Here is a 27,939-nt window from a genome sequence, read left to right on the forward strand (position 1 = left end):
GCTGGCAGAAGCCAGGCTGGCCAAACTTTGGGGAATTTGGGGTGAGGCCGAGGGGAGGAAGTTGGGGGGCCCCATGGGCGGCAGTTAGGGGTTCCCTAGGGGAACACTGCTCTTCTGGCCCCGGGCTCGCACCACGCACCGGAGGTCAGGCCAGTTGCTGCGAGGGAAGGGGCCCTGCCCTGAACCTCCAGTGCCTGGCTAAAATCGGGCGGGGCCGCCCGGGGAGGCAGGGAAGCTAGTGGCCGGGCGGGGTCGGTGTCCTACTGCCTGTGAGACCGCCAGGTCGGGTCAGAGCGCGGCCTGGGAGGCTTGGGCCAGGCCCGCCAGAGGGAACTCAGTCCCGGGGCTGAGCACTGCGCGCCTGCGGCTCCTGCCCTCCCAGTGGCTGCGGGCGCGGCAGCCTCCGCGCCCCCAGGGGCCGGGCCGGGGCGGAGGCTGGGCCCCGCGGGCGGGCGCGGGAGGGTGGAGGGGACGGCGGCGAAGGCTGCGACGCTCTAACAGGTGGGATCCCGCGGCGTGGTGGAGGCGGGCGCGGGAGGAGGAGGAGGAGGAGGAAGAGCAGCGGCAGCGGGAGCCTGAGCAAGAGCAGGATGAGCCGCGCGAGCTGACAGCCGCCGCCGTCGCCCGCGCCCAGGCTCGGTCTCGCTCTCCGCGCCCGGGGCCGCTCCCCGCCTCCCGCCTCCCCCTGCCGCCCGCGGGGCGGCCCGCCCCCTCTGCACCTCCGGGCCCGGAGCTGCCTCCATCGCTCCTGCATCCCGGCCGGGGGGAGGAGGAGGCGGAGCAGGAGGCGAGCCGGAGCCGCCGCCGCCAACGCCGCCGCCGCCGCCCGAGCAGGACAGAGCGCGCCGCAGCCCCGTGCGTCCGGCCGCCGCCCGTGCCCATCAGGCAGCCGCGCCGGAGCCACACCGCGGGACAGCCCGGGCCGCGGCGCGCCCCGGCCCGGCCCAGCCCAGCCCAGCCCAGTCCCGGCACCGGGCGGCCCGGTGGCCGGCCCGCCCCCGAGGGCGCCGGGCGCGGCGGGAGGATGCCGAAGCCGACGCTGCTGCTGCGCGGGGGCTGGGAGCGCGAGCGCAGTCCCGGGGACTCGGAGCTGGGCCGCCAGTTCCGGGACTGGTGCCTGCGCACCTACGGCGACTCGGCCAAAACCAAGACGGTGACACGCAGCAAATACCAGCGGATCACCGAGGTCCTGCAGGGCGGCGGCGGGACGGGCGCGGGCAGCGGCCCGGCGGCCGGCGAGAAAGGCAAGTTCCAGTTCTGGGTGCGCTCCAAGGGCTTCCGCCTGGGCAGCAGCCGGGAACCCAAGATGGGCCAAGTGGTGTATGTGCCGGTCAAGACGGGCTCGGTGAGTGAGAGCGCGGCGGCCGCGGGCCGGTCCCGCCGCGGGGCTCGGGGCGGGCGGGGGCGGGGTGGGGGTGTGGATGTGTGTCCGAACCTGTGTCCCTGAGGCTGTCCGTGTGTCTGGCCCGCCGGAGGCGCACGCGTCCCTGCTCACCCGCCCGCCCCGGCCCGCCCAGGCTGCGCTCCGGGTTCGGGGCGTCCCTGCCCCCCTCTGCGCCGCTGCCCGGGCCGTGGCCGTGCGGGGCGGGCTGTCCCGGGCTGCTCACCCCAGCATGTTCCGTCCTCCTGTCCCCTCCCCCCGCCAGCAGGCGGCTTCTCCGAAGCCCGTACCTCCCCCCCACCCCTCCCGCCCCAGGGCTGCCTGTCCCGGGCGCCTCGCGCTCCCGCCCCCGGGCCGGCTGGGCGGTGTGTGTCTGTGTGTGTGTGTGTGTGTGTGTGTGGAGGGTGGTGCCGCGGGCGGGGGGGCAGGGGCAGCCACGGGACGGGGAGTCCACTCGCCTCCCCAGTGTCCGGGGAGGGGGTCCGCCCGGGCACTGTCGCCCGGACCCCACCCGGGGCTGGCCTGGGGAGGGGCAGCCCGAGCCGCAGCCTGGCGCAGGAGCAGCCTCCCGCGGGTGGGTGGGGCGCCCCCCTCCGCCCCCGGGGCCCCTAGCTCCCCCCTCCCTGGGACGGGGGCGGCCTGACCTATCCATCCCTTCCCCTCCCCCGTCCCCCGGGCCAGCCCGGTCCGGGCGGGGTGGCGTAGGGGAGGGGGCGGGGAACCGCAGCCGCCAGGAGGGAGGAGGCGGGCTGGCGGGCGGGGGCGTCCCCTCCGGCCCGGGGCGCCCTGGAGAGGGCGTGCGGCGCGGGCCCCGCGGCTCCCCCGCCGGGACCTCATTGTTCTGCAGCGGGTGGGGGCTGGGGGGGTCAGCTGCTCCCGGGGCGCTGCTGAGCTTTGAACTTTCCGTCGCGGAGACCCTCCTCGAGTGCGTTCAGCCCCCGGCCCGCTCCAGCCGGGCCGGCCTTCCTCCCTGCCCCCCTCGCTCCCTCCCTGGCCTCGCCCGGCCGGAGCGAGCGAGCGGGGCGGCCCCGCGCCGGCCTCCCTCCCTCGCTCGCTCTCCCGCTCCCCCCTCTGTGCTCCTCCCCCGTCCGGCCCGCCCGCCCCGCGCTCAGCCCGGTCCCCGGCCGGAGCGGGCTCTTCACACACAATTGATTCGGTCGTTACGAAAAGTGCACTTGTCCCCTCCCCCTCCTCCTCTCCCTCCGGCGGCCGCCCGGGCCCGGCCCGCGGGGTGAGGGGGCCGCGAGGGAGGGAGGCGGGAGCCAGGGAGCGGATCCGGAGGCGCCTCCCCCCTCGCCCAGGGGACGGGGCTGCAGGCCGCGGGGAGTGGGGCGCCGCGAGCGCGGAGGGCGGGCGGCCCATCTGCGAGGAGCGCTGATAACCGCGCGGCTGCCGCTGCGGCCGCCAGCAGCCCATCTGCGCCGCTGCCGCCTCGGGCCGGACCCAGAGCAGAGGGCCGGGCCGGGGGCGCGCCGGGGCCCGATTCCTGAAGGGGAAGGCTGGGGCAGAGTCCCACCCGGCGAGAGTCAGGGACCACCCCCGACACCAACCTAAATCAGTGCTCTCCTGCAGACCCAGGGAGTCTGGGTCATAGCCCCCTCCCCCGGTCGAGTCAGGGACCCCTCCCCCAGCCTAAATCAGTGCCCACTTTCCCACGCGGGGAATATGGGTCATTGCCTCTCCCCAGCCTAGGTCAGCCCCTCCCACCCTGCCAGTTCCTATCCCTCTCATTTCTCCCCTGTCTTGGGCTAGTGTCCCTAGCCTAAGTGTGGGTTTTGGAGGTCAGTGACCCACCAGATGGTTGGCTGGGTCTGTGCCCCTACCTCGGGTCATTGCCCTGAGCCATCTAGGCTTCCCAGATCAGTGAGGGCTGCCCCCCCACCCCCATCCACTGCATCAGGGTTATCCCTCCCTAGGGAGCTGGGAGCCTTGGCCCAATCTACTCAGTATGAGGCAGAAGCCCTCACTGCACCCACTCCTGGTGTTGGGGGGCAGTGACCCTGGGACTTGGCAGCTGGCTCACCCGTTCACTGTGTGGGTCGACCTCTCCTCTAGGGAGTGGATATGATAGGGCAGTCCCCCTAACCCCTCAGCCACACAGCTGTCAAGGTGGAGCAAGCGCACACACACCCATCCAGTCCACATGCAGAAATTGGGTGCTGGGTCTGGGCCCGGATCTGCCAGCCCAGCCAGTCTCTTCATAACCTTCATGAGGCTCACACTGACCCGCCCTGGCTGCAGGGGCCCTGCAAGCCTCCACCGTGGCTCCCAGACCAATAATAAGCCTTCCCCAAGGGACCACCTGCCTGGGAGGCAGAGAAAGGGGACCCAGGCCTCCCTGCCCAGGCTGCCAGAAGGATGACAAACACAACAGACATGCCCTCCTGTGACAACCCGCCCCTCAAGTTCCCCATGCCCGCCTGCCTGGCCTGCTGGTCCCCAGAGAGCCTGTTAGTTACCTGCCACTTGCCCAGCCAACTGGAGCCAGCCGCAGGAGATGCCCCTAGTCTTGCCACCCCCATCTTCAAGCACCTTCCTGGGGCTCAGTTATTATTTTTACATTTCCATTTTCCTTTTCACTGATTTAAGAGGAATGAATCCTGCTGGGAATTCAGGGGCAGCCATTGCCTCTTCCTGAGAGGGGCTGAATGGGACCTCCTCTGGACGGTGCAGAGGGCATCCCCCACCTTCACTGGCCTGCACACATATACACACACTTAAAGTTATTGTCGTCTCTGGTGGCAGTTGGGAAAGATCCTGTAGTTTTGTCCTGGGTGGGTTTTATGAAGGTCATTGGGCCATAAACCTTTGTCCAAGGCATTTGTTTAGCACCCACAGGCCTTGTGAGGGGCACTGGGGCATTGGGATGGGCTGGACTCTGCGCCTCCTCCTGGGGCACACAGCTGGCAGGGGCAGTGGGCGCAACTGAGGGTATGATCAAGAAGCCAGGCAGAACAGTTCCAGGAAAGAGGAGGTGTGGCAGTTTGGTCATCCAGTGGTCGGACCAGGGTCCCTTGCATGGGCTCAAGTCCCAAGGGTAGCTGTGGTGTGTGTCTCTCTTCCATGTTGCCGCCCCCTCCCTGGGCCCCCTTTCCTCCTCCCACAGCCATATGTGGTGTTGTGGTCGGGGCCCTTCCCTGAGTCCCGGCCAGCAGCGGGTCGATGATCTGACACCACTTGTCCTGTCCCATCTGGCCCTGAGCTTTTCTGGGTGTGTGTGACAAAGGCTTAATCTGTCCGGACCGGCCGAGGGCTGAGAGGAGGGCAAGGGGAATTACACTCTGCCTGGGCCTCCTGCAGCTGGGGCCCGGGTGGGGGGCGGGGCAGGGCTGGGGTCGAGCAGAAGCCTGGGCGTGGGGGGGTGCGGGTAGAGAGGCAAGTTGGTCTACAGTTTGCAGGTTGTCACAGGAAATAGAAGTGGAGGCGGAGGGCTGAGGGGAGGAGGGCGGAGTCCTCCACGCTGGGCACAGGGTGCTCATGGGGATAAGATCTTTTTATGACAAGAGCCAGCCGGGCCTCCTGGCTGGTCAGAGCCCGGGTAGGATTTATTATTTCTTGTGTTTGGTCAGCTCCGGCCTCCGTGGCCTGCCAAGCAGGGGAAGCAAACCCCTTGGGGGCGAGACCCTCTGGTTCTGTTCCAGTGTCAGCCACAAAGGGAACCAGCCGCTTTCCTTTTCCTCTGGTCTCGCAGAGTGGGGCTACCTCCGGGGCCTGCAAGGGCCACAGGTTATGTCTGTGGCAGGACCTTGGGCCATCTGTCAACGCCCTGGACCAGAGAGCCCCAGGGCTGTCTTGGAAAAAGATGTTCTCAGCCCAGCTCCACCATCTTCCAGATGGGAAAACTGAGGCCCTCAAGAGAGGAAGTTTCTGTTGTTAGGGAGCCAGGACTGGGACGAAGATCCACTGTGGCTTCTCTGTGGCCTGTCACATGCCAGGAACCCCCCCCCCCCCATTAGGGCCTCATTCCCTGAGGGGAAACTCCAGATTGCCAAACTCCACTCTCAGCACCCGGCTCTTGTGAGCCGGACCCCAGGTGTTCTGCTGGCCAAATTGACTAATGGTGGTCTTTTCCCAGTTTGCAGACAACGTTCATTTAGTGGAGAGCGTTTTCACAGTCTTCAGTCTTTCTCCCCAGAGCTTTTGTGTAAACCTTTGGCACCTGCGGCCGCTGGTCTGGGCGGGAAATGGCCTCTGACTTAGCACAGTGTAATGTATGCCTTGACCTTCGGTTGAATACCTTAATATTTCCTGCTTTTCTGCAAATGATCACCACAGTGGCCCTTTCTGGGTTATTGCTCTGTGCCTGTCACTGTGCTGAGACGCTGAGACGCAGTGACCTATTGAGTTCTCACAGCAGACCAGGTCAGTGCTGTTACTGTTGCCATCCCTCCGATGAGTAAACTGAGACTCAGGGAGGCTCGGAACTCCACTAAGGCCGCTGCAGATAGGGGTAGGCCCTGAGCTTGGGCACCGCCCCCAGGCATGTCCATTCTGACCCTGGCTGAGGCGTGTCATGCGTCCTGACCCAATTTGAAAGCCAGGTCCTTCACGACAAGCTTTCGGTCCATTCCACCTTAATCTGAAGGAGTTTGGGAGCCTCCCTCTGGTCAATGTGTCGTAATCATAGGCTGGTGCTTGAGGCAGGCTTGGCTCTGTGAGGTGTCTGAGGGCTTTCCTGGGGTTCACTGGGATGGGTATGGGGTAAGAAGAAGGGAGGAGGCCTCTGCTGTCTGGGGTCCTGGGGGACTTTGGGGTGAAGGTTGACAGTGGCGTCTGGCACGGGCCCCATTTGGATTTCTCACAGCAGACATGGGCTATTTTGTTAATTAAGCCTCAGTAATTCTGGTGAATATGGTCTTGTGGACTCTGGGGGACTGTATTTTAGAGCTTGGGTGATCCTGGAGGATCAGGTTCCGCCTCCTTGGGACCTCCCTTCAGGGCCCCGGGTCACCATGTCCTGGGGAGTGGAGACAGCATGCTCCCTTCTCCTTTGGGTCAGACCCGGCATGAACATCCTCTCCCTCACGGCCCTCTGCAGGCAGCCTTCCCGTCCCTGAATGTCTGAGAGTCAGGAAGCCCATCTGGTATCTTTAAAATGCTTCTGGGAGGACTGGCGCTTAGGAAGCCTATGGCTTAGGCTGCCCAGGGACAAAATGACCTGCTCAGGCAAACCTGTGTTTCTCCAAGCTGGCTCTTACCTCGGGTATGGTGGGAGAGAGTACTGCACACGTGCGCGTGAACTCATGGTAGAGCATGTGTGTGCACGTGGGCGCTGTGTGCATGTGCGAGCAGAAGTGTGACTGTGTGGGCGTGAGTGTGCATGTGCCTGTCCATGTGCAGGGTGGGATGCTGGGTGCTGGGGCATTGTGTGTATGTGTGTGTGTGTGTGTACAGGTGGAGCCTGAGGGCTTGTGAGTGTGTGTGATTGTGAACGTCTGCATTGGCAGATGTACACGCACCTGGGGTGTGGGCATCGGCAGACCCCGGCGTGACTGTGTGTGCATGCGCACATGTTCGGGATCCTATGGAAAAATCCCCATCAGTCTGGCAGTGCCGCGTGGACAGCGGTGTCCTTCGTCATGACCAGGCCAGCCTGAGCTGCTGCCCCGGCTGCTGCTGCCCCCGGGGTCTCAGCAGCTGCTGCAGCCAAGTGTGAGGGAGGGAGTGGAGAGCAGAGGTAGCACCATGTTCCAGTCCCCATGACAGTGGCCGAGGCACCCCCCGGTTTCTAGCCTTCTTCCTCTTCCTCCCCTACGCCCTGCCCTACAGGGCAGCTGGGGAAAGCCTGTGACCTTTGCCGTGGCACTTAGGAAGCCCTAAGCCAGGAACCACAGGGGTGGGGTGGGTTCAGGACCTGAGAGAGGGCCAGGACCTGTGGGACCCCAACTCAGCCACTTCCTTACACGGGACACGGTCAGTTAGCCTGCTCAGCCTCTCCAAGGCTCAGTTTTCTCACCTGGAAAGTGGGCTCCAAAGCCCTGCTTTCAGGAGGCTTGGCAAGCTGGAAGAGGCTCTCGTCTCATTTGCGGAGGTCACTCTGCTAACTTGTGTCAGAGCAGGCCTGGCCTCTGGACCCCAAAGCAGGAGAGGGAGCAGAAGGAAGCTGGGTGAGGGCCCACCGGGACAGGCAGCTTTTAGAACAAGGACTCCCGAGTCGGCTTTCTGCCCCCACCCAGTTTGACATAGAAGGGAGATCAAGGGCTTGCGGTTTCAAACTGCAGGTCTCTGGTTTCAAATCCCAGCTCTGCCCTTTTTACCAATTTAACCTTAGTTTTTTCATCTGTAAAATGGAGCTGATAATCCTGTCTCCTTTGTAGGACAGGTGTGAGGGACTGGTGTGCAGATGAACGCATTGACACACGTAGAGCCCGAAGCATGTGAATAGTAAGTCCTAGGAAGGGAATGTCAGCCGCTATGTGGTCTCACTGAGCCTCACTTTTCCCATCCGGAAGATGGGGATGGTGATTAACAATCCCATGGGTATTAAATGGGACAGCGGAAATGAAAGCCAGCAAAGACCCTGGCACGTAGTAGGGGGGCAGCAGCTATGCGTTCACTAGAGATTGTGTCTTAGTCATCTCTGTATCTGCAGCACCGTTGGGAGCCCAGTTGGTGTTGTACCGAGTCACTGAGAACACCAGAGAAGGCTTGGTGAAGAACATAAGTTTGGCATAAGCCTCCAGAGCTGCGGACATGAAGGCTCGGGGTCTGCCTCTGCCCTTGCTGGCTCCTGCCCTGCTCTGAGCCTCAGTTTCCCTAGTTACTGTGCAGTGAAGTCTCCTGTGGTTCCTCTTGCCTCCGAATCCCCTCCTGGTGCTGGAGGTGCCGGACCCCAGAGGTCAGGGTGCCACAGGGAAGAGGGTGTCAGGAGGTAGGGGGTACCTTCTTGGTGGGAGGGTGCCTTCTTGGTGGGGGCTTTACCAAGGTCTGTAGTCACCCACCAGGTAGAAAGGTAGAAGGATGAGCCTCCCAGGGGCTTCTCACACACACCCCCATTCCCACCCCTGCCCCAGTCCCTGCCTGGAAGCCTGAGTTCTGGACCCTGGGGTCTTGCAGAGAGCCCAAGGAAGCTGGGGCAAGGATTACTTCCCTTGGCAGGGGTCTGAGCACATCTCCTGTGTTTTCAAACCCCTGCCAGGTGCCAGGCACTTCATTTCGCGTACGCTCCCCTGGATTCTGTGAGGCGGATGAGAGCCTGGCAGGGCGCGGGTTGCATGGCTGTCCAGCCCTCTGTGCCCTGGGACGCGGAGGCAGGGGTCCACAGGTGCTGTAGCCCGCCACCCCACCCCAGGCTCATGACGCCCCCTCATCTGAGGGCACTCCACAAAGGCTTCTCAGAGCTCAAAGCAGTCCTCCCACTGGCCCAGACCCAGCCTGGTGGAAGACAGATGCCACCCCTCCCCCTTGCCCCTTCCCTTCTCATCTCAACTGCAGCCTGGGCAGGCTGCCCAGGGTAGGGGAGAGAGGGGACTTGGGAGGCTGGGCCTGTCCTCTCCCCACAAGGTCATCGACCCCCCTCAGCGTCCAGTCCTCTCGGCCTCTCTGAGACACGGGGCCCCTCGGCTGCAGATGGCGAAACTGAGGTCAAAAGTGGAGAGAACTCACTCAGGGTCCCACAGAGCGCCGGTGCTGGTTGTGTGCCCGTCTGGTTCCCAAGCCCCATGGGTCATTCATCCATTCACCTGCTCACTCATTTGCATCTTCCACTGTCCTTCCCATCACAGCAGCACCATGCTGCTTTTCCTCGGGCCATACCTGGAGTCATTGTTTACTGTTTTTCTCTTACCGACTGTCCTACCTCATCCAGCCATTTTCAAATTTGTTGATTCTACCTTCTAAGTACATCTCAAAGTTTACCTTCTCACCACTGCCACCGCCACCAGCCTTGTCCAAGCCTGAGGATGCATCCACCTCCCCACAAGGCTCCCTGTGTCCTCTCTAGCCCCCTGCAGTCCCTGCTGTAATCCAGAGGAAACTTTGCAAAAAGCAAATCAGATTCTTTCCCTCCTTGGCTCAGAACCCTACAAGGCTCCTGTCTCACTCGAAGCAAGAGCCAAAGTCTTTCCCGAAGCCTACAAGGCCCTGCAGAATCTGGCCCAGACTGCCTGCTCCCTTCACCTCCTTCCCCTGTCTCCTTGCTCATTCAGGCTCAGCCACACTGGCCTCCTTGTTATCCTGCCGACCGCCAGACACAGTCCTGCCCCAGGGTCCTTGCACTGGCTGTTCTCCCAGACAGTAACACTCTTCCCCCAGATCTCTGCCTGGCTGGTTCCCACTCCTCTCTCGGGTCTTTCCTTCAATGTGGCCTCTTCCCTGATCACCCAGCCAAGACCACCTTAGGTTGCTTGGACCTTCTCCCTCCACCCCTTTCTACTTAATTTTTCTCGTTGGCCTTTATCAAACCCTGACATCAGATAGATAGATAGATAGATAGATAGATAGATAGATAGAGATGGATGTAGATATACAGGTATGAATATTCTTACCAGTTTATGGGTTTAGTACAATATATGTCTCTTCACAAGGCTAGGAGCTCTACAGGGCAGAACTGTCTGTTTCGTTCTCTGCTGTAGCCCCGAGGCCCAGAACAGCCCTTGCCCCTAGGGGGCTCCCTACTGGGGTGGGTGGGAGGAAACAGCCATGACAGCAGATGTCTCCGAGCTGCAGTCTGAGAACCACTCACCCAACTCTGCGCCCCGTGTCCCAGACTCATCCTCCTGCTCCAGGGCGTCCATGGAGCCGTCAGAGAGGTGACAGCTGAGCTGGACCTTGAGGGCCGAAACAAAGTTTTCAGCAAGAGCAGAACAGGGGAAGCTCATCCCATGGAGTGGAGATATGAACAAGGGCTGGGAGGTGGGACAGGTCCAGGCGGGGTTAGCGCCCAGTGTGTGCTATGGGGACCCAGGCCCCTTCGCTGGAGAGGCCCGTCCCGCAGAACATGTTAAATGGGGCAGGGGTGGGTAACTGGTCAAATCAGCTTGAGAACGGCTCTGGGGTAGAGAAGGGATGAGCTGGTGAAATTGGCTGAGGCCAGATGGAAGAGAAGGATCTGGAAAGCCACTCAGAGGAGCTTGTGTGTCATCATCAAGGAGAGCAGGGAGCTCACAGGGGTGTTTTTAAGTAGAGGGGAGATGAGGTCAGGTATGGATTTTAGAAGGAACCTTAGAAATGCTGTGGTGGGAGGGAGGTGTGTCCCAGAGAAGGAGAAATGGGAGGCTGAGAAACAGTTGCGGAGAGAGAAGGCTGGACGCCGAAGATGGTGGTGAGCCCGGGACCCAGATCCAGGTCCGTTGTTGGCCGTGCTGCCCTCTGGCCTTCCCAATGGTGGCTCCACCTGGCAGAGCCCTGTTGCCTGGGCAGGCCCCTCTCCACGTACCCTTGGAAACAACAACCCCACTGTTGAAGCGTTTCACACCACTCACTGGCCTGGGACGAAGAGGAGGGGCTGTTTCCTCATAGGACAAGAGGTTGAGTGGCTGGGACTAGGTGACCTGGGAGGTGGGGGGCTAGGGAGGCTCAAGGGTCATGGTTGACCCTGTATTCTTCGGTGGATAGAGGGGTGTTTATGACACCAGAAATGCAGACAGATGCACAGGTCTGGGCTGAAGGCACAGGGGCAGGGTCCAGTGGGCAAAATCCAAGCGCCGTCCTGCAGGCTGGTAGTGCCTGGCGTGGGCGAGCCTGCAGGAGACCTGGTGACTCAGGCCTCAGTGGGGCAGCTCGGAGTCATATGTTCGCGGGGCCCCTTCCCGGCCTGGAGCCTCTCCCGCGCTGGCTGGGACCCGTGCAGGCTCCTGGGAGGCCTGTGCTTGGGAGGATGACTCATCGTTTTCTCAGCACCCCTGGGCCGAGGAAATGTTCTAGGAGACTCGGGGCCCTTCCTTTGGCAGACCAGGCCGACTGGATGCTGGTGGGTTGAGAACAGGAGCACTCGGGCCTCGAGCCTTGTCTGAGAGCATCTGGAGAGCGTCTCCAAGAACCCCCAGCTTCCATAGTCTTGCGTAGTCCCCAGTCACCCTGAGAGGCCAGTGTGACCCCATTCTACGGGTTAGCAAGCCAAGGCACAACCTCGGCTAGGAATCCAGCTAAGAAACCACTTGGTGCTTTAGTTTCATCTGAAAAATGGGTCTGATGATTGTCCCACCCCTACAGGGTTGCTGGGAAAACTTCAGGAGAGAATTATGTGAAATGCTTCAAGAGTGGGATTGTCATTTTTGTGGGGACGTGGAGCAGAGTCTGCCGAGGCAACAAGGGCTCCGCCAGGCAGAGCAACTGCAGGGAAGGGAGGCCAGAGCGTGATGTGACCAAACAAAGACCTGAGTTTGAATCCCAGCTCTGCCACCAGCTCCCTGGGTCTGAGCAAACGGCTTGCCTGCTCGGATCCCCTGGCCCACTCTGTGTAGGCGGGGCACAACCCACACCCTGTGGGGTGGTTGGGAAGATGGCATAAAACCAAGCTGGCCAGGCAGGCCACAGGGGAGGGGCTGCTGCTCCATGTTGGGGTCCCTTGGAGGACCCCCTCCCTACTGGTTAGGAGACCCTGTGTGGGGTGACAGGGAAACCTGGGCCAAAGTGGGGAGAGGAGGGGAGGCAGCTCAGAGAGTTCAGGCTGGGAAGCTCTGTGGGGATGGGGCCTCCCTGGGAGATCTGAGGCTGCAACCGGAGCAAGCCGAGGAGCAAAGGGTTTTATGTTGACTGTGAGGCTGCTGCAGGCCAGCAGAGCAGTGGGGAGTGTGGAGGCAGAGGCTGGGTCCAGGCCCTGCCATTTACTGATGTGCAGTTGTGGGTGAGTCTCTTCTTCACGCTGAGCCTGTTTCCTCATCTGCAGAACGGGGCTGTGACAGCTGTGGCTTTACTTACACCCTCCTCCTCTCTGTATTCTCTCTGCATATGCTACTGTAATCTATGGTGTAGAAGCACCTGTACTAGGGTGTGGACACGTAGTCAAGCTCTCAATAAAGGGAAGCTGTAATTAGGATTGATTATGAGTGTGATCAAGTCAATAACTCTAGAATCCATCACAAGGCCACATGCAGCAGTGCTGCTGAGCTGGGTGTTGGAGCCCAGACCGTCCCGGGTTTGAACGGAGCTCACGACACGACTCGTCAGATGACCTTGAAAGGGGTAGTTATTCCTTCCGGGGCCTCAGTTTCTTCCTCTACAGAATAGGTTCAGTGTGAGTGTTCCCCATCACCCAGGCTTGCCGTGTGGATGTGAAGAGAGGCTCCATGTGAGTTGCTTAACACAGAAAATGGAAGTGTTCTCTGCTTGTGCTTGTGCTGTGACCAGTGGCATTGGACCTAAGGGTGCAGAGCCTGGGCAGGAACAGGGGACACTGGGGCAGAGAACTGCAGAAGGGGCGGGAGACAGAGGTAGAAGAGAGTGAAGGAGGGGTGTGTGTACTAGAGGGGAAGGCTTCCAGGAGAAGGGGTATTCAGCTGGATCTGTTCTTGAGGATGGACAGATCCCACCCCCCCAGATCTGGGTGAGAGAAGGTCTTGACGGAAGCCAGAGGGCAGAGGGAAGGCGCTGAGCCAAAGCAGGTAGGAAGGAGAGGCCGGAAGTCCTGCTGGTCCAATCAGAAGTCGGCTGTCAGGGAAGGAGGGCAAGGTCCAGGCTGCCCATTATGGGACCACAAGTGGGCATTCTTCCAGGGGAGAGAGCCCTGGGTTCAAATCCCACCTCACCAGTCAGCTGTGATACCACGGACACATCTCAGCCTCTCCGAGCCTCCATTTCCACATCTGCTGCATGTCCGGGTGGTTGTGGGGATACTCTGAGAGGCGTGACGTGCCCAGTCAGTGCCTGCCACCCAGTAAAGACACCGACGGTCCTGACACAGCTGGTACTTGTTGCGTGCTTGCGAATGCCAGGCGCTCTGCTGAATACTTATGCCCATGACCCCATGTGAGTGTTCAAACAAGGTTATCATTACGATCCTCCCCTTGCTGCTGAGGTGTTGAGGCTCAGAGAGGTTAAGTAACATGCCCAAGGTCACAGAGTTGGTAAGAACCAGCACAGGGACTTGAGCCCATGCGGCAGAGAAGTATATCCTCGGTTCCTCAAGTCATCCAGCCTCTTGACAAGGCTCAGATCCTGGGGGCCCCTCTCGCATTACATGGGCTTGGACAAGGGCCCTCTCCAGGATGGGGAGGCAGGCGTGAGTCTGTCTGCCAGGCTGTGCTGACGCCAGAACGTGTTGCGGAGGCACAGACAGGGTCTACTGATGGGGTTGACCCTCGGGGGTCACTGAGGGATTCTGTGATTAAGGGAAGGCCAGGGAGTGGTGTAGAGCCCCGTAGCCAGACAGCCAGCCAGTCAGCCAGCGTGCCCCACTTCAGCTGAGATGGGGGTGAGGAGGTGCGGAGCCTGTGCCCTCCTGCACGAGACAAGGCTCAGCTTTACACCCAGGCCACAGCCAGCTGCCAGCAGTCCCCAAAAGAGATGGGTGGTCAGTGCCTGCTCTGCATGGCACTGGTGGGGACCGGGCAGGGAGAGGGTGGCACAGAAGCTGGGGAGGAACGAGGGAGGACACTTAGGAAGAGGGCAGCCATGGAATGAGAGGGATGGGATAGGGCCCCCAAGACAGGGCAAGCGGCACTGTGGACAAAGGAGCACAGAGAGGTTTGTTTTCAAGGTAACGCACACACGACTTAAAGCTACAACCACCACAAAATAGCGGCCCCAAGGGAGTGAGGAGAGCCCAGACCACCCATCCCCCTCCACCTAGTTCCCCTGCCAGAAGGGTTCAGTCCTTCACATATCGGTCCCTCCCAGAAATACACGGCCCTGGAGCTGGGCTGTCTGGGTTTGAATCCTGAATCCTCCATGTGCTTGCTGTGTGACTCACTCAACTTACTCAGCCTCTCTGTGCCTCAGTCTCTGCGTTTAGAATGTGGGGGTAGCGGTGGGACCTGCCTCTCCGGATTGTTGTGAGTCAGGGCTTCGGAAGCCTGGCAGAGGGCGGGGCCCTCAGTTAGGGGTTCTTTGAGCCCCGGCCCTCATTACTGTTGTCACTGTCACTACTGTTATTACTGGGACTGCTGTTGTGCGCATGCCCAGCTCCCCTTGCAGGCCCCGAAGCTCAGCTTTTGTGGCTTCTGCCCTTTTAGGCAGAGGTGAGAGGTCAGCCCGTAGGTCAGCCCAGTGACCCCGGGTGTTGAGGCAGTTCTTTGGTGTGGAGGGGTTTTCTGTCACCGGCTGGGCCCCAGGAATTAGCTGCTGCCTCGTCCAGGGCTCGTGATTTGGGGACTGGATCTGCTGCCCCCATGCGGGGTGTGGGACACAGGTGAGGGGCGGAGCCTGGCTCATGGCAAGGCTCTGCGATCTGCAGCAGTCACAGTTATTTTAAGGAGCTCAGACAAACGTGGGAAATCACCAGCAAACAGCACAAGGCCGCGGCCATCCCTTCATTCACCGATTCGCTCAGCATGTTCTTACTGGCACCTGCTACGTATCAGGTCCTGTGCATTCACTTCACAGAGATTTACTGAGCGCCGGCTATGTGGCAGGAGGGGTGACTAGGACAGGTTTGATCTCTGCCCTCCCAGAGCTGGGAGGCCCAGGCACCCCCACGGGCGGGTGGTCGGGGTACACTAGGACCTGGCGTGCCATCCAGCTAGTTGGCTCCGGCAGCCTGGCCCCTCTCCAGCTGTGCCAGGCTTGCTGAGCTCAGGGGGCCGGCTCTGCCCGGTGTCCCCAAGCTAGCTCTGCTATCCCAGATCCAGCTCCTCTGAGTCCCCCTTTCCCAGGGAAGTAGAACTCTGGGGGGTGGGGAGTACAGGGCCTTTTCCATCACTCCCCTCCCACCCAGTGCTTGTCACCTCCTCCCCAGCAGTGGCACTCCTTGTCCTTCCTCCTACTTCCTCCCTGTTTCACACAGCTGCCGAAGTGTTGTGTTAGAAAGTAAACCTGACTGTATTCCTTCTCTGCTCAAAACCTTCTAGTGGGTCCCCTTTACCCCCTGAGAAAAAGCCACCAAGGCCCATGAGGCTCAGCTCAGGCCCCTGTCTCTACCTTCTGGGCTCCTGCTCAATGTCCTTCGGCCTCACTGGCCTCTAGGCTGTTCCCCAAACCCTCTCTGGGCCCTGGTGAAATGTCACCTCCTCTGTGAGGCCTTCCCTGACTGCCTTTTCGAAGTGCCCATCATTCTCCAGCTCTTTCACTTCAGAACCCTATCAGCCTCTGACATACACTGATTTTGTGTGTTCCTCTTGGGCTCCACGGGGACGGGGATATTTGCCATCTTGCTAATGGCTGTGCCCCCAGCAACTGGTGCATCGTAGGCACTCGGTAAATGTTCAGTGAATGCCTCCAGCTCTTTCATTCTCCTCTTTGTGCCTCAGTTTCCTCCTCTGGAAACTGGAGGGTCAGGGCTGTTATGGGGCCGACACGAGGGCTGGCGTGCTGGCCGCGGTCCATCGAGGGCTGTCTGACCTGTCCACCACACAGGCCCGTCCAGTCCAGGGGCTGAGAGAGCCAGAGGAGGCTGGCAGGTCAGCAGGTGGTTATGAAGGCCTGGTCAAGCCCCCGGCAGAAGCATTTGGACTCCTTCCTGGACAGATGGGAAGCCCAGGTAGGGCAGGGACACGGCTGTGGAGAGAGGGGAAGAAGAGCTGGCTTGAAGGGAGCCCTGGGGCTGGGGAGGTATGGCCAGGTGGTCCCTTAACGGGGCCCCAGGAAGCCAGATCTCAGGCAGTGGGAGCTATTGAGTATTGCCCATCAGGGGAACACAGGGATGGAGGCATTTAGAAGCTGAGTCTGGCTCCTTGTATACAGAGCAGAGACTGGAGTCTGAGGCTCAGGGAGGCTCTAGGTTCTAGGGCACTGCAGCTCAAATGTGCGCAGAAGCTAGCGAAATGAGCTTGGGAGGGCAGGGGGTCTGGATCGAACAGTCTCCTCCTCCTCCTCCTCCCCCGTCAGCTGGCTTTGTTCTCCATAAAAGCCTCTTCATCATTCACTCATTCACTCATGCATTCACTCATTCATTCATTCAACAACTTGGCAAGAGCCTGCTGGGGTGCAGTGGCGAGCCCCACAGGTGTGGGCTGTGGGGAGTGCAGATCCTTTTCTGTCATGTGGGGCAGAGCTCAGGCTGCATCGTGAGGGACAGGTGCCAGGGGACAGGGCAGTAGCGGTGGTGGCAGTGACAGTAAGGATAGCAGCGGTGGTGCTGGCGATGGTGATTGTGGTGGGGCTGATGGCAGTGGTAGTGCTGGGTGGCGATGGCGATGCCGATGGGGCAGTCGCGGTGGTGACGGCGGTGTGTCAGCTCACACTCACGGAGTGCTCACTGGTGCCAGGCTTGCTCCGAGTGCTTCCTGCGTGTTTGCACAATGGACGCCTGCAACAGCCCTGCGAACCGCTGAGATCTTAAGCAACTTGCCCGAGGCCCCCTGTGAGCAAAGGGCGGCACCCGGATGTGAGCCCAGGCAGGCCGGCTGACCAGCAGCTGCTCCCAGCTACAGCCACCTGCCACTTCAGCCGTAGCCCCCTCCCTCAGGTCCCTCCCTTGCCTCCTGGGCCCAGCGTCGGGCCCAGTGCAGGGGCACGCGCCTGAGTCTGGCTTGCCTGAGCAGGGTTTGAGGTCTGGTGTTGCCACAGCAAGCTTGGGCAGTAGATTCGCACCCTCACTCCTTTGCCCTGAGAACCGTCCTCCAGGGAGGTCATCAGGAAGGCAAGGAAACATCACCCATACTGTGGCGGTTGACGTTGCCAGGGGGAGATCCCGTTTTCTAAATCAGGATGCAAGAAAGGGAAGAAGGTGCTATTCTGAGCCCTGCCTCTGGCCTCTGGGATGGGAAGGGGGCAGGCGGGGAGCCAGGGTCCCCTAGGTGGACAACTGCACACACCACCCCCCTTGCTGCTTTCCTTACACCGGCCCCAGGAAGGGGCTCTTCTCCCACCCACTGAGGACTCCCACGCCTCTGGAAAGGGCCGGGAGGCAGGATCCAGGCACCTGCAGCCCAGTTTTAGAAAACCCAAGCAGATCCCGTGCCAGTGAAGGGAGGGGACCGGAGGGTGGGGGCCAGAGCAGAAGGCCTGAACCGAAATGCTGCCTCTGTGTGCCCCGGGGCCCACCACATTCCCTCTGTGGGAGTCAGCTTCACTCAGCTGTATGCACCAGGGGTGGGCAAAGTAGGTGTACAGTTGTGAGTACGCAAAACGCAGTTTATGCTTGTTTTGTTACTTATTCATTATTGTATTATTTATTCGTATTGCAACTATAAACCAACTTTTGCCCACCCCTGTGTTTGTGAAGTGGCTGCTCTGTGGAGACACAGGTGACAATCTCTGCCCTCTGAGAACTGGCAGGCTAATGGGGGCTGGCACTGCTTGAGAACCAAGGGGAGCACCCAGCTGATCAGAGGCCGGTGAACGCTGTGGGGAAGGATCACACAGTGAGCAGAACTGGAGGTGCTGGCCGGGGAGGTATTGGGATTTTAAACAGGATGTCAGGGAGGACCTCACTGGGGAGGTGCCATTGTAAACAAAGCCCTGAAAGAGGTTCAGAGCAGTTAGCAGCTATTTGGTGGGAAAGCATTCCAGGCAGAGCAAACCCTAGGTGCAAAGGTCCTGAGGCAGGAGCGTGTCCAGTGGGTTTGAGGAACTGCAAGGAGGCCAGTGTCCCCACCCCCTGTATTTGGAAATCAAAAACCATATTTTACCCCCTGAGATCTTTTTTTTAAAAAGCTTTTTATTTATTTATTTTTAGAGAGAGGGGAAGGAAGGGAGGAAGAGAGGGAGAGAAACATTGATGTGTGAGAGAAACATGGATCGGCTGCCTCCTGCACACCTCCAACTGGGGACCTGGCCCCCAACCCAGGCACGTGCCCTGACTGGGAATCGAACTGGCGACCTTTCAGTTCACAGGCCAGGGCTCAAGCCACTGAGCCACACCAGCCAGGGCATCCCTTGAGATCTTACACTTCAGAACAAAATTGCTTCTGAGCCTTCATAGCCCATCCCCGTGAAAGCTGGTGATGCCAGCCGCCTGGATGGCGCTGGGGCAGGGACTTGCTGCCTGTCTCTTCAGCCTGTAGGGAGGATTTTAAGACCCACGGGGGCTCAGAAAAGAAGAGCACGGCGTCATCCTGACTCCTCACTCCTAGTGGCTGACTCTCAAACAGCTCTGGCTTCCAATCCTGGGTCCCACTGCTTTCCGGTCATGTGCCCCGAGGCGAACCACTCTGAGCCCCAGGGCCCTCATCCACAGAATGGGGACACGAGGCCTGTGTAGTAGGTTGTAGGAGACACACCAGGAAGTGTATGGAAGTGCCCAGCCTTGTGCTTGCCTGTAGGAGGTGCTCAGTAAATGTTTAAAACCGGAGCCTAGCATTTGTAAGGCTTTGAATTGTTTTCACAACTGCTGGGAACTTATCCTATCACTTGAGTCTTCTAAGAATGCTAGGAGGAAGAGGGGTCAGGAAATAATAGTCTGACTTACAGAGCGGGTAAACGGAGGCCTGCAGAGGGTGTGACTTGCCCAAGGCCGCAGTGAGGCAGGGCTGATAGAGGGCTCAGGCATGGGTCTCCTGGCTCAGGAGACCCCCAGGGACTCGGGGGGAGTGGAAATGGCCCAGAGCCTGCCCACCCGCACGAGTGCACGTGTGCGCATGTGCACACATCGCTGTGCAATAAGAGCGACCTCCAGATTTGTGGTTCCGAGCAGGTTTTGTAAGGCAAGGCGGATCAGGGTTTGGTGGGCCGGGAGGTCTGTTGTAAGGATGTTGAAAAGCTCAGAGGGTGGGGAAGCTCAGGCCGCAGGCAGGCAGAGTCTGGGGCAGGTCTCTGAGAAGAGGAAGAGGTCTAGGCTCATGTGATTGTCCACTGGGCCTGTCTGTCCATCCAGTGTCTGGCCTTGCAGAGCAGGTCAGTCTTGGTCTCCAGACTGGTCTCCCAGCAGCCCGGCCCCTAGTGCCTGTCGTCCAGACGACTGTCCCAATCAGCCTGCAAGCCTCGGGACAGCCCTGGGGGTGAGGGGCATTACAAATGAGGAAGCTGAGCTTCAGAGAGGAGCATGCCCAGCTGACGTGGGGGGAGCCAGGATGTGGATTCGGGCCTGCCTGACCTAGCCCCAGCACTGGCCATTCCTCCTAGGGAGCTAGTCCATAGCTCAGCCCAGGGCTGGCAGGAGGGCTTTGTGCAGGAGGTCCCCTTCCTCCCTTGGCCCACCTTCCTAGCCACAGTCTGGCCTCCTGACCCTTGATGGAAGGCCCTGCCCACCAGTCTCTGCTCCTTAGTTGCTGCAGCCTCAGCCCTCATCTCATGGAGCCAAGGGCCACAGGTTCTGGCCCCGCCCTGCACCAGCCTGCTGCAGGCACAAGGAGAAGTCAGAGAGTGCAGCCTCATTCAGTGTCTTCAGTGCCTTTGACCCTAGACGGCCTTTCCCCAGTGTCCACACGACTCAGGGGTTTCTCAGCTCATTTTCCTAGGTGGAGAAACTGAGGTGTGAACAGGAAAGGTCATGTCCTGAAGCACACAGGACAGGAGAGCAGAGCTGGATTCCAGAGCCCATGCGTTTTCTGTAATGCAGCCGCGTGCCCTCAGCTGCGACACAGGAGAGTGGAACTGGATGGACCCGACGCAGAGCGCGACGGAAACAGCACAAACTCTGCAGTGAGATGGGCCGAGTTCAAATCCTAGCCCCTTCACTTCCTAGCGGGGTGGCCTTGGGTAGTCACTTCATCTCCCTGAGCCTCCGTTTCTCGCCCGTGAGTGGGGCTGAAAGCATTATCACCCATGGATCTGCTGTGAGGCTCAGTGAGCAGCAGCGCAGGGCGCCCAGAAAACGATGCAATGCAGGCGTGGTCATTAGCTTTGAAGTCGCCGAGGTTCGTGCTCGGGAGGACGGCAGGAGACATTTTCATGTGCTCTTTTGCTCTTCCTGGGGTGTGGCCCACTGACTAAGACGGAATGGGGACTGTGTGTGGATGTGTGCTGTGGACAGACAGACGTCTAGGGAGGCTGTCGTGGTGGGCGGCACGAGGCAGGTAGTTCTGTGTTGTGGACGTGAGACTGCACCGGGCAGCAAAGGGCGCCTTTGTCCCCTTTGTCTCCTCTCGTGCAAATTAGCAATTACCTTTTCTGCTCCTGCAAGCTAGGCCTTTCCTGGGAGAATTGCTCCAAAGCAGCCACTGAGCAAGCACAGCCGCCTGGCTAATTAGTGGGTATCCACCGGGGACGGGCACAGGGCCTGGTGGCCAGAATTGGGGCTACAGATGCCTGCCGCTGGTGCCAGCTCAGATGGGAGATGAGGCAGTGTCCTGGGCTCCAGGACCTCATGGCTTTTACATCGTGGGGTTCAGATACTGGCTATGTGGCTTTTTAGCTGTGGGACCTTGAGTAAGTCGCTTTTTCTCTCTGGGCGACAGTTTCCTCATCTTTAACTTCAAGACTGTGTGGGTTTGGAGCCTGGCACTTTAATGGTGTCCATTGTCAGCAGGTAGTGTTACTACCCCTGTTATTGTCACTGCGGCCACTGCTTGTGCCGGCTCAGGTGGGAGAATGCAAAAAATGCAAGCCCAATGACAACCCTCGGGGACTCTGTACGGCCACCTTAGCATCATAGGCAGCAGAGCCCAGCGAGGCCTCAGGCTCTTAGGCAAGAGAGAGGCTTAATCTCTCTGAGCCTAACCTTCCTTTTGCTTCCCTAAGGATGGAACAATCCAGACTCTGTGTAGTCATGTGCCTAGAACAGGGCCTGGTCTGGAGTAAGTGCTAATAAAGGTGGAGCTCCTGCTGCCTCTCCTCCTCCACCCCTCTCCCTGCGCCCCGCCGCCCATACCTCCCCAGGCCTCAGGAGCACACGAGAAGGAGGCAGCAGCAACTCCTGCAGGAAAAGTGGGTTGAAAAGCTATCTGTGGCCAGGGGTGGTCAGGAAAAGGCTCCAGAGGAGGGAGGGTCTGAACTGGACTCAGCAGGACCTGGTGGAGGGCAGTGTGGTGGGGATCTTGTGTGAGCAGAGGAGAGGAGCGTGAAGGGATCATCTGCTCAGGGGCCATGAGGCTATGAGGCTGGTGACCCAGGACAAAGGCTGCAGCCAGGCAGCTATGACACATTAAGGTGAGGCAGAGACAGGGAGGCAGGGTCTGGATGCTGGGCCGGTGCATTCTTCACTTGGCCTGGGACCCCCGAGAGGAGATCTTCCATGGCTGGCAGAGGTGGGGCTTGGGGGAGGTGAACAGAGCTCATGGAGCATAGGAGAAGGGGTCCCTGGCTTGTGCTGAGACTGGTGGGTCGAGGACTTTCTGGAAGAGTGAACCTGCGGGCCAGGAGTCTGTCAGGGGCTCCACCGTGCTGGGCACCCAGGCAGAGCGGGCAGCCTTGCAGGGGCACAAAACGTGGGCCAGAGCATGGCGAGCAGGGCCACGTGACAGAGGCCTCTAACGCCCGCAAATGAGCCTGGATTTCACCCAGGTTTTGGGGAGCCAAGGAAGGTTCGGGGCAGGCAGCATTAAGATCTGATTTTCAAAGTCAAAGTGCTGCTCCATTAGTTGGGAAGGTTGAGAAAGCGGTTGTGCAACCTGGAAACCTGACAGGCGGAAGTCAGCCTGGCATCTTACCCTCCCGGACAACTGACCTGGACGAACCCTATCCCTCCTGCAGCCTCAGATTCTGCGTGTGTCCAGCAAGTGGGCTGTAGATCTCCTGCCTCCCCGAATGCTCGGGGCTAGAATGAAAGCATCCTTATGAAACACTTGGGGTAGGGCGCCCTGAGGCCTCTCAGTGAAGAGGCACCCATGATCTTCCGTTAAGCACTCGTTGTATGCTAGGAGTTTTATAGGGATTCTGTACTTTCATCCCCATGCCCACACCTGCACCTTTAGGCAGGTGCTCCCCATTGGCTGGGGAGGAAACCAAGGCACAGAGAAGAGACATGACTTGCCCAAGGGGCAGAGCTGGGCCTTGAACGCAGGCCCTAGGGTCCTTGCTGTTAGCCCCTCCACACCCCGGTCCCCAAGCAGGGTGGCCCTGGCTGGGGCGTGGCCCTGTCCCTAGCCAGTTCCCCAGGGCCCAGTTAATCCCCTTGCAGGGCCCACCAGCACAGGAGCCAATTAGTGCCTGCTGTGCAAGGGGCACCACACCTGGCCCTGTGCCCTGGGCCCCCCAGAGGTTCCGCCCTGCCCAGATATCTTTGGCACTACCCTCGGCTCTAGAAGCTGATGCTGTCAGTATCACACCATGAAGAAAAAGGACTGAGGCTGATTTTTTTTTTTGTCTGAGAATCAAGAAGAAATAAAGGCAGTGAGAGAAGCGTCCCAGCGTCAGGGTTTTTCTGAGCCTTAGCGGGGCCGCCCGTGGAGCTCTGTCTCCCCGGCCACAGGCTCCCTGTGTCTCCTGTATCTGCCTCCTTCTCCCCAGCCTGGGGCCATGGACCCACTGTGGGCCCCCTGTGATGGGGGCTGCTGGTAGTGTTGGCTGCAGCTTCTCACCTGCATGCAGGGTCTGCCTCCAGTGAGAAAGGAGGAGGAGGAAAAAAGGTCCTTGAGATGGTGACAAAGGTCTGAGTGTGGGCTGCCAGAGCAGCCTGTTTCCAGGCAACTGCTCTACCCCAGGCTCCCTGCGGCGGCGGGCACATCCGTCATGCCGCTGCTTGGCTCAGTGAGGGAGCTCGGGTGCCCCAGCAGCCCGGGCACACAGCCCAGGTCCCCCAAGCTCCAGCCCCGCTGTGGACACGAGGCCCCTTCCGCAGGGGCTGCAGGGGAAAACACAGCGTTGTCATGGCTACTGCCTGCCAAGCACCTACTGGGTGCCCAGCCACAGGCCTGGTGCACACAGGGCAGAGCTCCCATTTGTTAGCCAGTCTGTCCATCCATCCATCCATCCATCTATCCATTTATCCAATCAGGATAGAATGGTAGCTTAGTGTGCCCGTTCTGATGGCTGGGTTGGAATGGGTTGAAATCCCACTCCACCACATACTCACTGTTGGTCTTGATCCAGTTACTTTATCTTGCAGAGCCTCAGTTTCTTCATCTGCACAGTGGGCGTGCTAACAGTTCTTACCTCACAGGGTTGTTTTGAGGATTAAGCAACTTAGCATAGGCAATGTCCTAGGCACAGTGCCCGGCACCTATTAAATGCTCAATAAATATTCATTGCTGTTTCTATTTTTATCATTAACTAATTATCTGTAGAGGGCAGTGGGAGGCATTTGGTCTGTTATAATCAGACAGACCCAGGTGGGGTTCATGTTTGCCCCTCTCCCAACTGTACGACTTTAGGAAAGTCACTTGGCCTCCCTGAACCTCGGTTTCCTCTTGGCTAAATCGGAGAAATAATTAACAGGTCCCTCAGTATCTGCTCTCTCCTGTGTAAGTCTGAAGGCCCATCTCTCCTGGGGAGGACCAGTGCTGCTCAGTGCCGGGTCCCCCCCCAACCTCCACTGATAGCACTCAGTACCCAGAGTGGTCATTATTCAGCAGACCTTGATTGGCACCTGCTGGGTTCCAGTGTGGGGCAGCCCTCGCCAGCCCCCACCCACGTGACTTTCGGGCTGCTCAGCCCTGCAGGACTGCCTTGCTCTTTCTAATTGCTTCATCCTCTGCCCTTGGGGCTGCCTGGCTGTGTCCCTCATTCTTTCATCTACCTCCTTTTTGAAAACAACCTCTGCTAGTTCCCCCAACACAGGCCCTGGAGGGAGAGGAGGAGGAGGCAGCCCGAGTGCCAGAGGGATGGGCACCGGTGCATGCCTTTGGCTGGGCTTCCCAGTGGCTGAGGCTCAGTCCCCTGGGACAGGCCACGTTGCCGGCCTGCTGGTGGTTCGGGGAAGGCCATGTGGGCAGCAGGGCCGTGTGGGCAGCAGGGCCTGGGCAGGCCTGGGATGGCAGTGTCTCTCCGAGGTCAGCTGGCCCCCTCGGGTGAGAGGGAGACCCAAGCCTCGGAGGCGAGGGGGATCATACTGGGACTTGCTATGGCAGCTGGCTTGGGGGTGACTGTGTCCTCCTGGGGCCCACTACAGACAAGTCTCAGCACCTACTATGTGCCAGAAATAGTAGTAGCTGCTGGGCCCTCAGAACAAGGCCACATACTCCAGTCCTGAAGCTTGACAGCTTGGGTTCAAATCCCTGCTTCTCTACTTGACAACTGTGTGGCCTAAGCAGAGTCTCAGCCTTCATTAGCTGGTCTAAAAAATAAACACAGTAGTCCTACCTTGAGTGCTTAGAGCAGTGCTGCACCCAGTAGGTACTGCTGCTACTGTTGTTGACTCTGCCCTTCAGATGAAGGGGCTGCACATTTGTTGAACTCCTACTGTGTGGTAGATCTGCTAGAGAGACGATCCATCTTAATACGCATGTGCTGAGCACCTATACTCCATGTGAGCATCTGGGCTGGGCATTGGGGGTACCCAAATGAAAGACCTGGGAGAAGGGGTGTGGGGTGCAGAAGGAAGAGGAAGGGGAGGAAGTAATACATGAGGTCCTACTGTGTGCCAGGCTCTTTGCTTAGCCTTGGGAATTCAGACAGGCGAAGAGTCCTCATGGTGGGGAAGGGCACAGAAATCTGGAAACCATTAGTTATGACCCAGGATAATCAGTGCTGTGACTGGGGGGACCAGGAGGTGGCCAACCCAGCCTTTGGAGTCAGGGAAGGCTTCCTAGAGGAGGCAACCTGGAATCTTGGCATTGTGGTCCAACTTATCAAGTCCCTGCTGTAACAGCTCTGTCATGTTGTGGTCTGAGCTTGGTCTAAACATGTCCAGGGACAAGAGACTCGCTACCCAAGGAGGAATATAATTTTTCCATTTGCAATCATCTGCCCTTCCCTTGGACCTATTCACTGTTCTGCTGCCCCTCTGGTTCAGACTGCAGCTGCTTCTCTATCAGTCTCCTGCTCCCTCTTATCCCTGCAGTCCATCCTTCACCCAGCAGCCAGAGCAATCTTCTGAAACATAAATCAGACAACATCAGTTCCTAGCCTAAAACCCTTCAGTAGCTCCCCAGGGGCTCTTAGGACAAAGACCAGACTCCATCCCACAGCCTGCGAGGTCTGTCCAGGACCAGCACAGCTGGCCCTCCAGCCTCCCTGGGCTGCAGACAGGGCCACGTCCAGGCCAGATGCTGCACCTGCCCGTGCAGCCTGTTGAGGGTGCACAGGTGAGTTTAGTACAGACCCTATCCCCGCACTGTGGCTGTCAGGGGACAGGGGTGCAGGGTGATGTGCCTGGCCTGGCCGTGCCGTCTGGGCAAATAGTCCCTTGCCAGCTCCATGCCTCAGTTCCCCCATCAGTAAAGCAAGGGCACTGGCTGCCCGGGTGATGCCCTCGATGGTCTCATTCAGAGTGCTGGGCCACTAGGGCTTTCACAACCCCCCACCCCCACGCCAGGGCTCCTGCGATGGACCGTTTCACGCCTTCCCCACATCTGATCCAAAGATGAGACCAGCAAATCAGGGTTCAACGGTGACGTGGGTTTCAGTAGCTCTCTTGATCCTGCGGAGCCACCGAGGCCTGTGAAGTGAAACGCACCTGACGGAGCTCACGCTGCATTAGCCCACCCCTCAGCCTGTTGTCATTTATCTGCCGTGAGGACAGGGTCATGCACACCCCCTCTGCCCAGAATCCTAGGTGCAGCTACTTTTAATTTTGGTTTGAATACACGGTGCTTTCACATGATTTGGAATTTGAATGTTTAAAAGTCATGGTAAAAATCCCCTTCCCATTGCTTTTCTTTCCCCCAGATGCTCAGTTCCCCTCAGAAGGCACCACGGTGACCAGCTCCCGTCTGTCTTTTCAAAGACATCTGACGCCCATGGAGGCAAGTGTACAGGACCTATCTTTAGAGCCAGAAAGACCTGGTTGGTGTCCAGGTTTGCCCCCGTCCACCGTTAAGGGCTTGCCAGGGCTTAGCAGAGCTTGGTAGGGTGTAGAGCCCTACCTCCCCTTGCCCAAGCACTGGGCATGCCCAAAGGGGGAGATTTGGAGAGCTGCCGGGTTGCTTCTGACTTCCCTGCAGAGAGGCTGAGGATCCTGCTTTCCGAATGTGTCTCTGTGGAAATAGGAAGTAGAGACCAAGGAGATGCCGAGAACATTCTGAGTCGCTACCCCAAGCACTTTCAGCACTATCCACAAAGCAAGTGGCGAGGAGAGTTGGTGCTGTGACTCAGCAAATGGGACAGCAGGGAGGCTCAGCAGCAGGGGACCGGCCCATGCACAGGAGCAGGAGGGGGGAGGGAGAAGGTAGACTCTGTTTTATGGAAGAGGCTGAGCGAGTGGACCCCACTTCGTGTGGTTGACAGGCTCTATTTTAGTGGCTTCCCCCTTAACATTGATATTAATGAATGAATGTTAACCTTAACATTGTTTCATGTAACCCTCACCATGTCCCCACCAGGTAGACACCATTAACCCCATGTTACAGTTGCAGAAGTACAGCCAGACAGATGGAGTCTCTTGCCTAAGACCACATGGCTGGATTTGACTCTGTCTGATTCCTAAGATTCCTTAGACGCCCTGCTTCGGGAGTTCGATCAATAGCACATAACCCAGCTCCTGGGAGCAGGGTGGCCGTGTGGCCAGTGGCTCAGGCTTCAGGGTTTCCAGTTCTGGCTCCCCTATTTACCGGCTGTGTGGCCTTGGGCAGGTCATGTTCTCTCTGTGTCCCCTTTGCTGTGCCTGAGGTCATCTCCTGTCAGTCCCTTCTCAGTCCAGATTGGATATGCTGGGTGGGGCAAATGGAGGGGTAGGGCAGTTTCCCCAGGGCTGACGACACTTACATAGGCAGATGCCACAGCTGAGGCCCCCAGAGACAGGACCTGGCCCCAGAGCCAAGATTCAAAGGTACACTAGCCTCTGCTTGGCTGTGTGACTTTGGGTCACTCTCTTTCCCTTTCTAAGCCTGCACTTCACCTCTCTAGGCTCCCGGAGGTGAGCTTTTCGGGGAGGGAAGCTTTGGGATATAGCCCCAGTGAGTTGGCAGGATTTGGGCAGGGCTGCAACTGGGGAGCAGGAATAACAGGGTTGAAGGAGGCCCAGGAACAGGTAGCAGAGGGTGCGGCACCTTTTCTTCTGCTGACTCTGGGAATGAATCTTACATTTTCCAGCAAGGATTTGATTTAAAGTTGCTGGGCAAACCTGACCCTGACAGAGCTGAAGCCCCTCAGAGAGAAATATTTGCTTCCGAAGAGGAATGAAGTTTGAAAGCCTCACAAGCCTTGGATTTGCTGTTTCATGGCTAGAAAAATGGAGGCGGGAGCTCCCCAAGGCCATAGGCCTTTGCTTGTCCTTTACTCCTTTGCTGCCTCTCTCAGCGTGTGTTTGTTGAGTACCTACTATGTGCAGGCACCATGCAAGGCCCTGGCGGAGACCTCACGATGCTCGCGGTCGACCAGAGGAGTGGCCACTAACTAGTCACACAGATAAACGGAGTATTGCCACCGTGAGAGTCACCACAAAGGACGTGGCGCCCACCAGTGCCTGATCCGGGCATGGGGGTCAGAAAGGGCCTCTCTGGGACAAATCTGTTCATTCGTTAGGGCTGCCATAGCAAAGGACCGCCGCCTGGGGGGCTCGTGAGGTCTCCTCCCCGGCTTTCCTATGGCTGCCTTCTCCCTGGGTC

General features: G+C 59.2%; 1 protein-coding gene across 1 annotated transcript in view; it reads left to right on the forward strand.

Annotated features, from left to right (window-relative positions):
* The first annotated feature begins 451 nt into the window (after positions 1–451).
* NOL4L (nucleolar protein 4 like) overlaps positions 452–27,939 on the forward strand; it is a 120,612-nt gene continuing 93,124 nt past the window's right edge. The window contains exon 1 of the mRNA XM_053926726.2: positions 452–1,345. Within this exon, the coding sequence (XP_053782701.1) occupies positions 1,025–1,345 (321 nt within the window). The 5' untranslated portion in view covers positions 452–1,024. The remainder of the gene's footprint in view (positions 1,346–27,939) is intronic.

This window comes from Desmodus rotundus, chromosome 6, assembly GCF_022682495.2.
Source record: "Desmodus rotundus isolate HL8 chromosome 6, HLdesRot8A.1, whole genome shotgun sequence".
NCBI classification, from domain to species: Eukaryota; Metazoa; Chordata; class Mammalia; order Chiroptera; family Phyllostomidae; genus Desmodus; species Desmodus rotundus.